This window comes from Oncorhynchus masou, chromosome 32, assembly GCF_036934945.1.
Source record: "Oncorhynchus masou masou isolate Uvic2021 chromosome 32, UVic_Omas_1.1, whole genome shotgun sequence".
In the NCBI taxonomy this organism is placed as follows: domain Eukaryota; kingdom Metazoa; phylum Chordata; class Actinopteri; order Salmoniformes; family Salmonidae; genus Oncorhynchus; species Oncorhynchus masou.
The window spans coordinates 86,801,179-86,814,589 of record NC_088243.1 but is presented as its reverse complement, the minus strand read 5'-3'; the positions used below and the strand labels follow the sequence as shown (position 1 = coordinate 86,814,589).

Below are 13,411 nucleotides of genomic sequence, written 5' to 3'. Positions count from 1 at the left end.
AGAAAAATACATCACGTTAATTATACAGGATGACATTGGGATGCATTCTGTCTGTTCATTTAGAGGTTAATACTTGATTTATGTGATATTCATCAGATATTTGGTGGGGGGGTTCCAGACACAGGCTGCAGAGACACACAGGGAAATCAAGAAGGAGTTTCAATCAGCTTCTCAGAAATGAAAAGGAGGCCAGGATAGACACTCTGATAGAGGAAGAGAAGGAGAAGACTAGGATGGTAAAGGAGAAGACTAGGATGGTAAAGGAGAAGACTAGGATGGTAAAGGAGAAGACTAGGATGGTAAAGGAGAAGACTAGGATGGTAAAGGAGAAGACTTGGATGGTAAAGGAGAAGACTAGGATGGTAAAGGAGAAGACTAGGATGGTAAAGGAGAAGACTAGGATGGTAAAGGAGAAGACTTGGATGGTAAAGGAGAAGACTAGGATGGTAAAGGAGAAGACTAGGATGGTAAAGGAGAAGACTAGGATGGTAAAGGAGAAGACTTGGATGGTAAAGGAGAAGACTAGCATGGTAAAGGAGAAGACTAGGATGGTAAAGGAGAAGACTTGGATGGTAAAGGAGAAGACTAGGATGGCAAAGGAGAAGACTAGCATGGTAAAGGAGAAGACTAGGATGGTAAAGGAGAAGACTAGGATGGTAAAGGAGAAGACTAGGATGGTAAAGGAGAAGACTAGGATGGTAAAGGAGAAGACTAGGATGGTAAAGGAGAAGACTTGGATGGTAAAGGAGAAGACTAGGATGGTAAAAGAGAAGACTAGGATGGTAAAGGAGAAGACTAGGATGGTAAAGGAGAAGACTAGGATGGTAAAGGAGAAGACTAGGATGGGAAAGGAGAAGACTAGGATGGTAAAGGAGAAGACTAGGATGGTAAAGGAGAAGACTAGGATGGTAAAGGAGAAGACTAGGATGGTAAAGGAGAAGACTTGGATGGTAAAGGAGAAGACTAGGACGGTAAAGGAGAAGACTAGGATGGTAAAGGAGAAGACTAGGATATGGTCCCATCCAGACCTGCTGGTGTAACCCGATATGGTCCCATCCAGACCTGCTGGTGTAACCCGATATGGTCCCATCCAGACCTGCTGGTGTACCCCGATATGGTCCCATCCAGACCTGCTGGTTTGCCCCGATATGGTCCCATCCAGACCTGCTGGTGTACCCCGATATGGTCCCATCCAGACCTGCTGGTGTACCCCGATATGGTCCCATCCAGACCTGCTGGTGTACCCCGATATGGTCCCATCCAGACCTGCTGGTGTACCCCGATATGGTCCCATCCAGACCTGCTGGTGTACCCCGATATGGTCCCATCCAGACCTGCTGGTGTACCCCGATATGGTCCCATCCAGACGTGCTGGTGTACCCCAATATGGTCCCATCCAGACGTGCTGGTGTACCCCGATATGGTCCCATCCAGGCGTGCTGGTGTACCCCGATATGGTCCCATCCAGACCTGCTGGTGTACCCCGATATGGTCCCATCCAGACCTGCTGGTGTACCCCGATATGGTCCCATCCAGAACCAGAAACTCTGAGGAGAGAGACGAGATGGACACGCCGGTTCCTGACACCTCAGAGAGGTTCAACCTCTATGAAGGAATCCTGGGCACTGAGGGCTTCGATTCGGGGACACACACCTGGGACGTGGAAGTCAGGAATGAATATCTCCAGAGATACGACGACATCCGTGACTGGGCCCTGGGGGTGGGTGAGGAGTCTGTGTCCAGGAAGGGCGTGACAGAGAAGGGAGGCTGGAGATTAGAACAACATGGAGGAGTCTGTGTCCAGGAAGGACGTGACAGAGAAGGGAGGCTGGAGATTAGAACAACATGGAGGAGTCTGTGTCCAGGAAGGGCGTGACAGAGAAGGGAGGCTGGAGATTAGAACAACATGGAGGAGTCTGTGTCCAGGAAGGGCGTGACAGAGAAGGGAGACTGGAGATTAGAACAACATGGAGGAGTCTGTGTCCAGGAAGGGCGTGACAGAGAAGGGAGACTGGAGATTAGAACAACATGGAGGAGTCTGTGTCCAGGAAGGGCGTGACAGAGAAGGGAGGCTGGAGATTAGAACAACATGGAGGAGTTTACACCGCACGCTCTGTCCCCGAACCTCTCATCACCCTCTCATATTGAAACTGAGACAGGAGCCCCTAAAGATCGGAGTGACATTGGACTGGGACGGAGGAACGCTGACCTTCTCCGATCCGCATTACAACGAACTTCCTCCACACGTTCACATACACCTTCACAGAGAAAGTCTTTCCGTGTCTGAGCAGTGGGTGTGAGACCTTCACCTTGAGGATCTTGCCAGTGAAGGTCAATAAGGCGGCTGAACAGCCCAGATGACACCTCTGTGTACCACCTTTTGCATATTAAAATCTCACTATTTGTTTGAATTTTTTTGTTGTACATTTCGGAGAGTTTCATTTCAAATCCACTTTTAGCACAGATTTGAAGTTAATGAAACTTTTGATTGTTAAAGATTCCCGGACTCTTTATTTGAGCCTGATACACCTGAACCAAACAAACAACTGTTATGTTCAGACTGTTTGTGATCTCTATCTCTCTGTAACACCCAATATAACATAATCTGTGTCCCCACAAGAATCTGGTCAAAATTTGTGCACCATATAGGGAATAGTGTGCCATTTGGGGCACAGGCTCGGTCACTCTGTCGTACACCATGGCAAAATGATGCCTCATATTGACCTGTATTGGTCCATGACACAATCTGACCATCAGACAATAAAAACGCATTACAGAAGGTTACGTGTAGTCTACGAAAACATTTCTTTATTGAGACAAACAGGAAGTAGGAAGAGAGAACACGAGAGAAACCTGCCGGCGGTGGAAAGTTGGAGAGGAGATATTCTCACAAGTACAAAAGAAACACTACTTGCGATATAGAAACGCCCACCAAAGAAGGTGAGAGTCTGATGATGGTCCTTTAAATCTGCATTGATACAGGAGCGTTGTTCTATTCTATTTACCATGTCTATATTCTAATAATTATGTCTATCAAAATACATTCACTACAATGTAGATGCTCAGAATGCTATCTGGCTCTCTCTATCCCCCCCCAACACTCCCTTTCTCTCTCTCCCCAATTTCCATTCTTCCGCCCAGCCTTCTCTTTCCCTCTGCCCTGTGTAAACCTTCTATGCTGTGTGTGTGTTAACTACTGGCTGTTTTAATATCCATGAGCTGCTTGAGAGCTCACTCATTGAGCCCTATAGCTTCACAGTATACATACATAGTAATGTCAGGAGTAGAATGGTCAATTAAAACAAGGTTCCACCCATGGAATTAGAACCAACTCATTCTACAGTTCCAGTTCTTGATAGGCCACTTCCTTCTCCTTCGTGGCTATGCCATCCTTCTCCCATTTCTGATCTGAAGTCTATTGACTCTCAGGGTTTTTTAGGCTTGGGCTTGTCTTTGACCTTATCCTTAGCAGCAGCCACTAGCACTTTGATGGTGGTGGAGGTGGTTCTGGAGCCTTGCAGGTTCTTGGCGGTGCACGTGTAAGTCCCTCCGTCCACCTCCCTCACCTCATCTACCAGGAGGACGGTCTGGGACTGCTGCCTCCCCAGACCCCCTCCATCCGGAAGAACACTGTCCTGGGTGTACAGAGGCCTGCCGATCTGCCGATCACACAACCACAACACAGACACACAACCACAACACAGACACACAACCACAGTCAGACATACAAACACAGCACAAAGAAAGAAGCAGGTTACAATTTTAGCCTCTCTGCACTGTACATAGCCTCTCTGCACTGTACATAGCCTCTCTGCACTGCACTTAGCCTCTCTGCACTGTACGTAGCCTCTCTGCACTGTACGTAGCCTCTCTGCACTCTACGTAGCCTCTCTGTACTGTATGTAGCTAAGTGTATAGCTAAGTGGCTAAGTGTATAGCTAAGTGTATAGCTAAGTGGCTAAGTGTATAGCTAAGTGTATAGCTAAGTGGCTAAGTGTATAGCTAAGTGTATAGCTAAGTGTATAGCTAAGTGACTAAGTGTATAGCTAAGTGTATAGCTAAGTGGCTAAGTGTATAGCTAAGTGTATAGCTAAGTGGTTAAGTGTATAGCTAAGTGGCTAAGTGTATAGCTAAGTGTATAGCTAAGTGGCTAAGTGTATAGCTAAGTATATAGCTAAGTGTATAGCTCAGTGGTTAAGTGTATAGCTTCTGTCAAGAGGGGCGGCAGGGTAGCCTAGTGGTTTGGTTTGTGAGTTCAAACCCCCGAGCTGACAAGGTACAAATCTGTCGTTCTGCCCCTGAACAGGCGGTTAACCCACTGTTCCCAGGCCGTCATTGAAAATAAGAATTTGTTCTAAACTGACTTGCCTGGTTAAATAAAGGTAAAAAAAAAAAAAAAAAAAAAGAGGTTTCACATCATATAACAGGAGGTAGAGTATTGCACTGCATACCTGTTGCCCAGGGTACTCCCAAGTGAAGTCTATGACCACGTCCTGTTCTCCAATCACAGTACAGGTGACCTGTAGGTTCTGACCAATGGCCACAGAGTTGGAGGACGCCTGGATCACTGGGGTCGGGGGCGCCACAGGGTCTGACAGCAGGGGACAACACAGATAGCCATAAGACTCCTAAACAGCTAATAAAATGGCTTCCCAGACTATTCGCACCCCCCCCCCCCCCCACGCTGCTGCGACTCTCTGTTATTATCTATGCAGAGTCACTTTAATAACTACCTATATGTACATACTACCTCAATTACCTCGACACCAGTGCCCCCGCACATCGACTCTGTACTGATACCCCCTGTATACAGCCTCCACATTGACTCTGTACCGGTACCCCCTGTATACAGCCTCCACATTGACTCTGTACCGGTACCCCCTGTATACAGCCTCCACATTGACTCTGTACCGGTACCCCCTGTATATAGCCTCCACATTGACTCTGTACTGGTACCCCCTGTATATAGCCTCCACATTGACTCTGTACTGGTACCCCCTGCATACAGCCTCCACATCGACTCTGTACCGATACCCCCTGTATATAGCCTCCACATTGACTCTGTACCAGTACCCCTGTATATAGCCTCCACATTGACTCTGTACCGGTACCCCCTGTATACAGCCTCCACATTGACTCTGTACTGGTTCACCCTGTATATAGCCTCCACATTGACTCTGTACCGGTACCCCTGTATATAGCCTCCACATTGACTCTGTACTGGTACCCCCTGTATATAGCCTCCACATTGACTCTGTACCGGTGCCCCCTGTATATAGCCTCCACATTGACTCTGTACCGGTACCCCCTGTATACAGCCTCCACATTGACTCTGTACTGGTACCCCCTGTATATAGCCTCCTCATTGACTCTGTACCGGTACCCCCTGTATATAGCCTCCACATTGAATGTGTACCGATACCCCCTGTATATAGCCTCCTCATTGACTCTGTACCGATACCCCCTGTATATAGCCTCCACATTGACTCTGTACCGATACCCCCTGTATATAGTCTCCACATTGACTCTGTACCGGTACCCCCTGTATATAGCCTCCACATTGACTTTGTACCGGTACCCCCTGTATATAGCCTCCACATTGACTCTGTACCGGTACCCCCTGTATATAGCCTCCACATTGACTCTGTACCGGTACCCCCTGTATATAGCCTCCACATTGACTCTGTACCGATACCCCCTGTATATAGTCTCCACATTGACTCTGTACTGGTACCCCCTGTAAATAGTCTCCACATTAACTCTGTACCGGTACCCCCTGTATACAGCCTCCACATTGACTCTGTACCGATACCCCCTGTATATAGCCTCCACATTGACTCTGTACCAGTACCCCCTGTATATAGCCTCCACATTGACTCTGTACCATTACCCCCTGTATATAGCCTCCACATTGACTCTGTACCAGTACCCCTGTATATAGCCTCCACATTGACTCTGTACCAGTACCCCTGTATATAGCCTCCACATTGACTCTGTACTGGTACCCCCTGTATATAGCCTCCACATTGACTCTGGACCAGTACCCCCTGTATATAGCCTCCACATTGACTCTGTACCGATACCCCCTGTATATAGCCTCCACATTGACTCTGTACTGGTACCCCCTGTATATAGCCTCCACATTGACTCTTAACCGGTACACCCTGTATATAGCCTCCACATTGTACCAGTACCCCCTGTATATAGCCTCCACATTGTACCAGTACCCCCTGTATATAGCCTCCACATTGACTCTGTACCGGTACCCCCTGTATACAGCCCTGCTATTGCTATTTATTGCTGCTCTTTAATTATTTGCTGTTCTTATCTCTTACTTTTGGGGGGGTATTTTCTTAAAACTGCATTGTTGGTTAAGGGCTTGTAAGTAAGGATTTCATTGTAAGGTCTACACCTGTTCTATTCGGTGCGTGTGACTAATACAATTGTATTTAATATATAACAGTCAATATGTCTGCCAGTCCCCCCATCAAGGAACGTTGACAAGGAATGTCCGCACTCGTCATTTCAACTCTATGAGTCGGCTACCCCCTGGAGAAGAAGCTCGCTGTTGTTTACGGTACGAATCCACGGACTTACAGTTGACGTATATGAGCATGTACTTGACGGAGCTCTGCCTGAGTTTTCCAAGGCTGGCAACGCAGTACAGCTCCCCGGCGTGATGCAGCTTGGGCCGGTGGATAGTGAATCCCTGTTTAACGTTAAACGTGATCTCCGCCCCGTCCACCGCCACCTCTACCGGGGGAAACTCCCGGTGCAGAGACACCTAAAGATGACCAGGTGCGTTAATTATTTTATAGTGAGTGGATACCATATTCTTGACTACAGTGTCCATAACAGGCAGTGGTGGTAAAAATCGACATTCTTAAGTAAAAGAAAACTTAATAGAAAATGACATTAAAGTAAAAGTCACCCAGTAAAATACTACTTGAGTAAAAGTCAAAAAGTATTTGGTTTTAAATATACTTAAAGTATCAAACGTAAAAAGGTAATCACTAAAAATAGACTTAACTATCAAAGGTTCAGGGTCACACAGAGTGTTTCTGGGTAGTCTTAAACCAATCTACTTTGAAACAAAAGTATACACATCACACACATGGTTATGGGCTTAAGAAAAGAAGACACCTTTGACAACCTACAACTGTTTCACCACCCACTATTCAAGTTTGAGTTTACATCCAAATATTACATTTTATATACATCACGGAGGACTCAACTATAACAAACGTTTGACATAGAAACACCAGATATTCATTTTATTTATTTTTTTAATTTTGTATAATGTTGATTAATTCTGAAAAATATGAATGACATTCCACCCATGAGGCCTCTAGGTTGACTACAGACACGGGAGGCGTAAATCACAGGAAGGACAGCGGTCCTGACAGCGTGTGTCACAAAACACCACAGTGATGGGGGCGCAAAGAACTGAACGAAATAGTGTGTGATGATGACATACAGGTGCGTGAACAGGTGATCAGAATTCAGGGGATTGGGATCTGGAGAGTGAGCTGCGTTCAGGGGATCCAGGTGTTGGAAGCAGGCGGTACAAAAATAAACAGTTGTTAATTTCCTGATAAGTTTGTCTGATTCCCATGCTCCTCGCCTTGATGTAAAGAACCTCCTCTCTGGGCCTCCGGTGTGTTGCAGCGGTCTAAGGCACTGCATCTCAGTGTGGGAGGGTTCACTACAGAGCCTGGTTTGATCCCGGGCTGTATCACAACCGGCTGTGATTGGGAGTCCCATAGGGTGGCGCGCACAATTGCCCCAGCGTCGTCCGGGTTAGGATTTGGCCGGGGTAGGCCATCATTGTAAATAAGAATTTGTTCTTAACTGACTTGCCTAGTTAAGTAAAAACCTGTGTTATGTTTAGCTCAGTCCTGAGGACCTTACCTGGCGTGTAGACCCGGTAGTATAGTACAGCTACAGCAATAGGATTTTTCTGTATTTCCCAACATAAATTGTAGCACATTATGAGAAAATAGTAAAATATGATAGGCACATGGTCAAATGTGCTTATGACAAGGCTTGTAATGCATTATAACTGTGTCCCAATGCATTATATACCTCTATAACTGTTAAGTAAAAAAAAAATCAAAAGCAAAAATGTACTTTCAAAGAGGTAATTCTGTATTATCTAATCTAATCCCACCAGATCTGTTCTGAACTCACCTTGGCGTCAGGTGATGTCACCTGACAGGGGAGGACTGTTGGCCAATTGGTCCTCAGCTGGATGACCTCATAGTAGGAGGACGAGGGGACAAACAGCTCCTGTGGGTCTGGGGGGAGGGGCAGACAACTGTTATACTGTATGACTCATATGATGCCCTATTTCCTATATATGGCACTATTTTTGAACAGAACCCTGATCAAACGTACCGCACTATATAGGGAACAGGGTGCTATTTGGGACCTGGTGATTACACTGGCTTGTGTCTCAGTTCATCCTAATTCCGACCCCAATGTAAATGCATTTCTTTGGTCAAAGAATGGGTCTTTTGGCCCTGGTCAAATGTAGTGCACTACATGGAAACTAGGGTGCCTTATGGGGCGTAGCCATGGTAACAACTCCTATGTCAGGAGGCCGGGACTTAGTACCAGGGAAGAAGACAAAGACTTTGACAGCCTTGTCATACACCTTCCTGCAGTCCCTGTCTTCACAGTACATGGGGAAGCAGGTGTATTCTCCAGTGTCTGCTCCTGTAGAGTTGGACAGGGTCAGGGTGCCATACCGGTCATGCTGCACCGTCCTGTACAAACACAAAGAAACAAGAGTCCCTCACACCAGAGCCACACAGGCCTACATACAGCATCTCTATACAAACAAAGAGATGAGAAAGGAGTCCCTCACACCAGATGCGCACAAAGATTTTTTCTTTAACGAGTCCAACGCGAAGGATACACTGCTTTCTTGGGAATGGGCCCATATCCCCGACGGAGAAAAGGGGGGCGGAGGTCGGGCTGCCTTCTGAGAATTTGTAGGCAGGTGAGTAAACCTCCACTACCATCCCTACTATTGATCAAGACTATCCGGGAAGATTAAACTACCAACGGGACATCAAAAACTGTAATATCTTGTGTTTCTCCGAGTCGTGGCTGAGCGACGACACGGATAATATAGAGCTGGCAAGATTTTTTCAATCATCGGCAGGACAGAGAACCTACGTCTGGGAAGACGAGGGGCGGGGTTGTATGTCTATTTGTCAATAACAGCTGGTGCGAGATGTCTAATATTAAAGAAGTTTCAAGGTATTGCTCGCCTGAGGTAGAGTACCTTATGATAAGCTGTAGACCACACTATCTATATTATTTGGAGCCATCTATTTACCATCACAAACTGATGATGGCACTAAGACCGAACTCAACCAGCTGTAAAAGGCCATAAGCAAACAAGAAAATGCTCATCCTAGTGTCCGGGGACTTTAATGCAGGCAAACTTAAATCAGTTCTACCTCATTTCTACCAGCATGTCACATGTTCAACCAGAGGGAAACAAAAATCTAGACCACCTTTACTCCACACACAGAGATGCGTACAAAGCTCTCCCTCGCCCTCCATTTGGCAAATCTGACCGTAATTCTATCCTCCTGATTCCTGCTTACAAGCAAAAACTAAAGCAGGAAGTACCAGTGACTCGCTCACTACGGAAGTGGTCAGAGGACGTGAATTCTATGCTACAGGACTCTTCTTCTAGCACAAACTGGAAAATGTTCCGGGATTCATCCAATGGCATTGAGGAGCATACCACCTCAGTCATTGGCTTCATCTACAAGTGACTACACCTCAGCGTTCAACACCATAGTGCCCACAGCTCATCACTAAGCTAAGGACCCTGGGACTAAACACCCCCCTCTGCAACTGGATCCTGGACTTCCAGACGGGCCACCCACAGGTGGTAAGGGTAGACAACAACATGTCTGCCATGCTGATCCTCAACATGGGGGCCCCTCAGGGGTGCTTGCTTAGTCCCCTCCTGGACTCAATTTTCACCCCCGACTGCATGGCCACTCGCGACTCCAACACCATAATTAAGTTTGCTGATGACACAAGAGCTGTAGGCCTGATCACCGACAATGATAAGACAGTCTATAGAGAGGTCAGAGACCTGGCAGTGTGGTGCCAGGGCAACAACTTTTCCCTCAAGGTGAGCAAGACAAAGGAGCTGATTGTGGACTACAGGGAAAGGCGGGCCGAACAGGCCCCCATTATCATTGACAGGGCTGGAGTGGAGCGGGTCGAGAGTTTCAAGTTCCTTGGTGTCCACATCACCAAAAACTGTCCTGGTCCAAACACAGCAAGACAGTAGTGAAGAGGAGCACAATAACACATTTTCCCCCTCAGGAGACTGAAAAGATTTGTCATAGGTCCCCAGATCTTCAAAGAGTTCTACAGCTGCACCATCGAGAGCATGGTTGCATCATCGCCTGGTAAGGCAACTCTTCGGTCTCGTACCGCAAGACGCTACAGAGGGTCGTGCATACGGCCTAGTACATCACTGGGAACAATCCTCCTGCTATCCAGGATTTATATACTCGGCGGTGTCAGAGGAAAGCCCAAAAACTTGTCAGAGATTCCAGTCACCCAAGTCATAGCGGTACCGGAGCACTAAGTCTAGGACCAAAAGACTCCTTAACTGCTTCTACCCCCCAAGCCATAAGACTGCTAAACAATGAATTCAATAGCCACCCAGACTATTTACAATGACACCACCCTTCCCCCACCCCTCCATTTGTTTTTATACCTCTGCCACTCACTGTTATTATCTATGCATAGTCACTTCACCCCTACCTACATGTACAAAATGACCTCGTCTAACCTGTACCCTGCACACTGACTCGGTACCGGTACCACCTGTATATAGCCTCCACATTGACTCTGTACCGGTACCCCTGTAATATAGCCTCAACACTGACTCGGTACCGGTACCCCCTGTATATAGCCTCCACATTGACTCTGTACCGGTACCCCCTGTATATAGCCTCAACACTGACTCGGTACCGGTACCCCCTGTATATAGCCTCAACACTGACTCGGTACCGGAACCCCCTGTATATAGCCTCAACACTGACTCGGTACCGGTACCCCCTGTATATAACCTTGTTATTGTTTTTTACTTAAGTTATTTGGTAAATATTTTCTTAACTCTTTATTGAACTGAACAGTGGGTTAATGGCTTGTAAGTCAGAATGTCACAGTAAGGTCGCATGTCACAAGTGAAGTTTGATTTGATGACTCAGCAACTAACATTGGACTATCCTGGCAAGACGTCGTTTTAATTATCCAAGTTTCATACAGGCAAGTCAACATTGAGACAGGTCACTTTTTCTAATGAGCCCTTGTTGCCGCGGAGGCCTGTTTCCATGGCACCCTGTCCCATCACATCATCAAGGCCCCTGGAGTCTCACCTGAGTCTCCCCTCATCGTCCTCCTCCAGGTAAACAGGAACGCCCCACTCAACAGGGTTCCCTTTACACCTCAGCTCCAGGGTGTCACCCGACCGGATGCTCAGACTGTCGGCAACACGCCGGAACTTCCCCTTGTTCACCACCTATGGTATAAACCAGGGAGGAGAAACACGTTTACCTTTAGTGTTCATTATGTTTAAAAAAAGAGAAGCCCTCACACTGCTTTTCTCTAGTATCACTTATTTTTGTTCAAGCTTATGTGTTGTTCAAGCTTCGTCAGAGCTCTTAGTAGACATTTGCTCCACCAACATCTGTTGATTGTGTCAAATATCTCAAACATGCAAGTGTTTTTTGATTTGTGTTCATAATGCTTATCTTTAATGTACACTATGTATATGTAGAGATTTTTATGAAGATGCCAATCTGTCATGGCAGCTTGAAGATTATGAAAACACAAAACAAGGCGAATAATTTGAAACGTCTTCAACCCTACCTGTGTCAGGTGAACAGGTCCCTGGTTGACTGCTGATGGGGGATCCGGTGTTGCTTTCGCCCTGGGTTTGGGTTTGGGTTTGGGTTTGGCTTTACCGGCTCCCCTCACTGGATTACCCTTACTGGATTTGGGCTTACGGTCTGGAGGGGTGGTCCGTCCCTCCTGCTCATCCTGCTGGCACTGTCCTGCAGAGCAAGTGTCCAATATTGAATTGGTATTCTTTGAAATACACTTAAGCATAGTCACAAGCACAGTATGTTCCAGGTCAATGGAACAAATGAACGCATGAAGAGTCTAATGTTGATTTGATGTTAGATTAAAACATTGCAGTTTGGTAACCATACTTGGGCAGTAACAGGAATTTCCTCCAAAGGAATTTACTATACAGACAGACAGCATGAGGTGAAATCAAATTAAATGTAACTAACTCAAGAAATGCCATCAAAGTTCACAATAAGTCAGAGTAAAGCAACCATCTACTAATCTCCTCCTGCACCTCACTAGCCGAGTGTATGTTTAGGAGTGTACGTTCAGGAGTGTACGTTCAGGAGTGTACGTTCAGGAGTGTATGTTTAGGAGTGTACGTTCAGGAGTGTACGTTCAGGAGTGTACGTTTAGGAGTGTATGTTTAGGAGTGTATGTTTAGGAGTGTATGTTTAGGAGTGTACGTTTAGGAGTGTATGTTTAGGAGTGTATGTTTAGGAGTGTATGTTTAGGAGTGTACGTTTAGGAGTGTATGTTTAGGAGTGTACGTTCAGGAATGCCCATTATCCACAGCCACACAGAGAGGAAATAAAGTCACTTACCAAACTCCAGGATTAACCCACAGATGAGGAGAGCACCCAGTAATACCAGCCGCCACTTCTCCCCTGAGCCGTTTACTGCCACCATGGATCCTGTGATGTACAGACCAATGAACCCACACCAGCCGCCACTTCTCCCCTGAGACGTTCACTGCCACCATGGATCCTGTGATGTACAGATCAATGAACCCACCGACTGGCTGACCGCAAGATTAACAGTTCACAAGGTTCACAACCGCAGAACCACAGGGAACGCAACAAGGAGAGAAAGACATGAAAATGAAAGAAGGGGGTAGAGAGAAGGAGAGAGAGAAGGAGAGAGGGAGGGAGAGAGGGAGGGAGGGAGAAGGAGGTTTGCTGCGTGACTGCGAAATGAGTGGTCAGTTGTTTAGCCAAATCACACACATTCCTCTTCTGACCTAAAGAGAATGAAAGAAAGAAATAGAGAGAGAGACAGAGAGAGAGAGAGAGAGAGAGAGAGAGAGAGAGAGAGAGAGAGAGAGAGCAAGGGAAAGAGGGAGAGAGAGAGCGAGGGAGAGAGAGAGGGAGAATTAGAGAAAGAGACAGGGGCAGCTAGAGGGATAGAGAGAGAGAGAGAGAGAGAGAGAGAGAGCAAGGGAAAGAGGGGAGAGAGAGAGAGAGAGAGAGAGAGAGTCTCCCCAAATTCTTCCTGTGGTGCTCAATGGAGCCAT

General features: G+C 46.7%; 1 protein-coding gene across 1 annotated transcript; it reads right to left on the bottom strand.

The window, feature by feature from the left end:
• Window positions 1-2,786: 2,786 nt before the first annotated feature.
• On the bottom strand, window positions 2,787-13,292 carry LOC135526770 (platelet-derived growth factor receptor-like protein). The gene is made up of 8 exons (XM_064955421.1): window positions 12,723-13,292; window positions 11,917-12,101; window positions 11,424-11,566; window positions 8,617-8,768; window positions 8,191-8,297; window positions 6,598-6,784; window positions 4,452-4,591; window positions 2,787-3,659 (listed from the first exon to the last, which is right to left on the bottom strand). Exons 1-8 carry the CDS (start codon window positions 12,805-12,807, stop codon window positions 3,426-3,428), a joined length of 1,233 nt encoding a protein of 410 aa, XP_064811493.1. The 5' UTR covers window positions 12,808-13,292; the 3' UTR covers window positions 2,787-3,425.
• Between the last annotated feature and the right edge of the window lie 119 nt (window positions 13,293-13,411).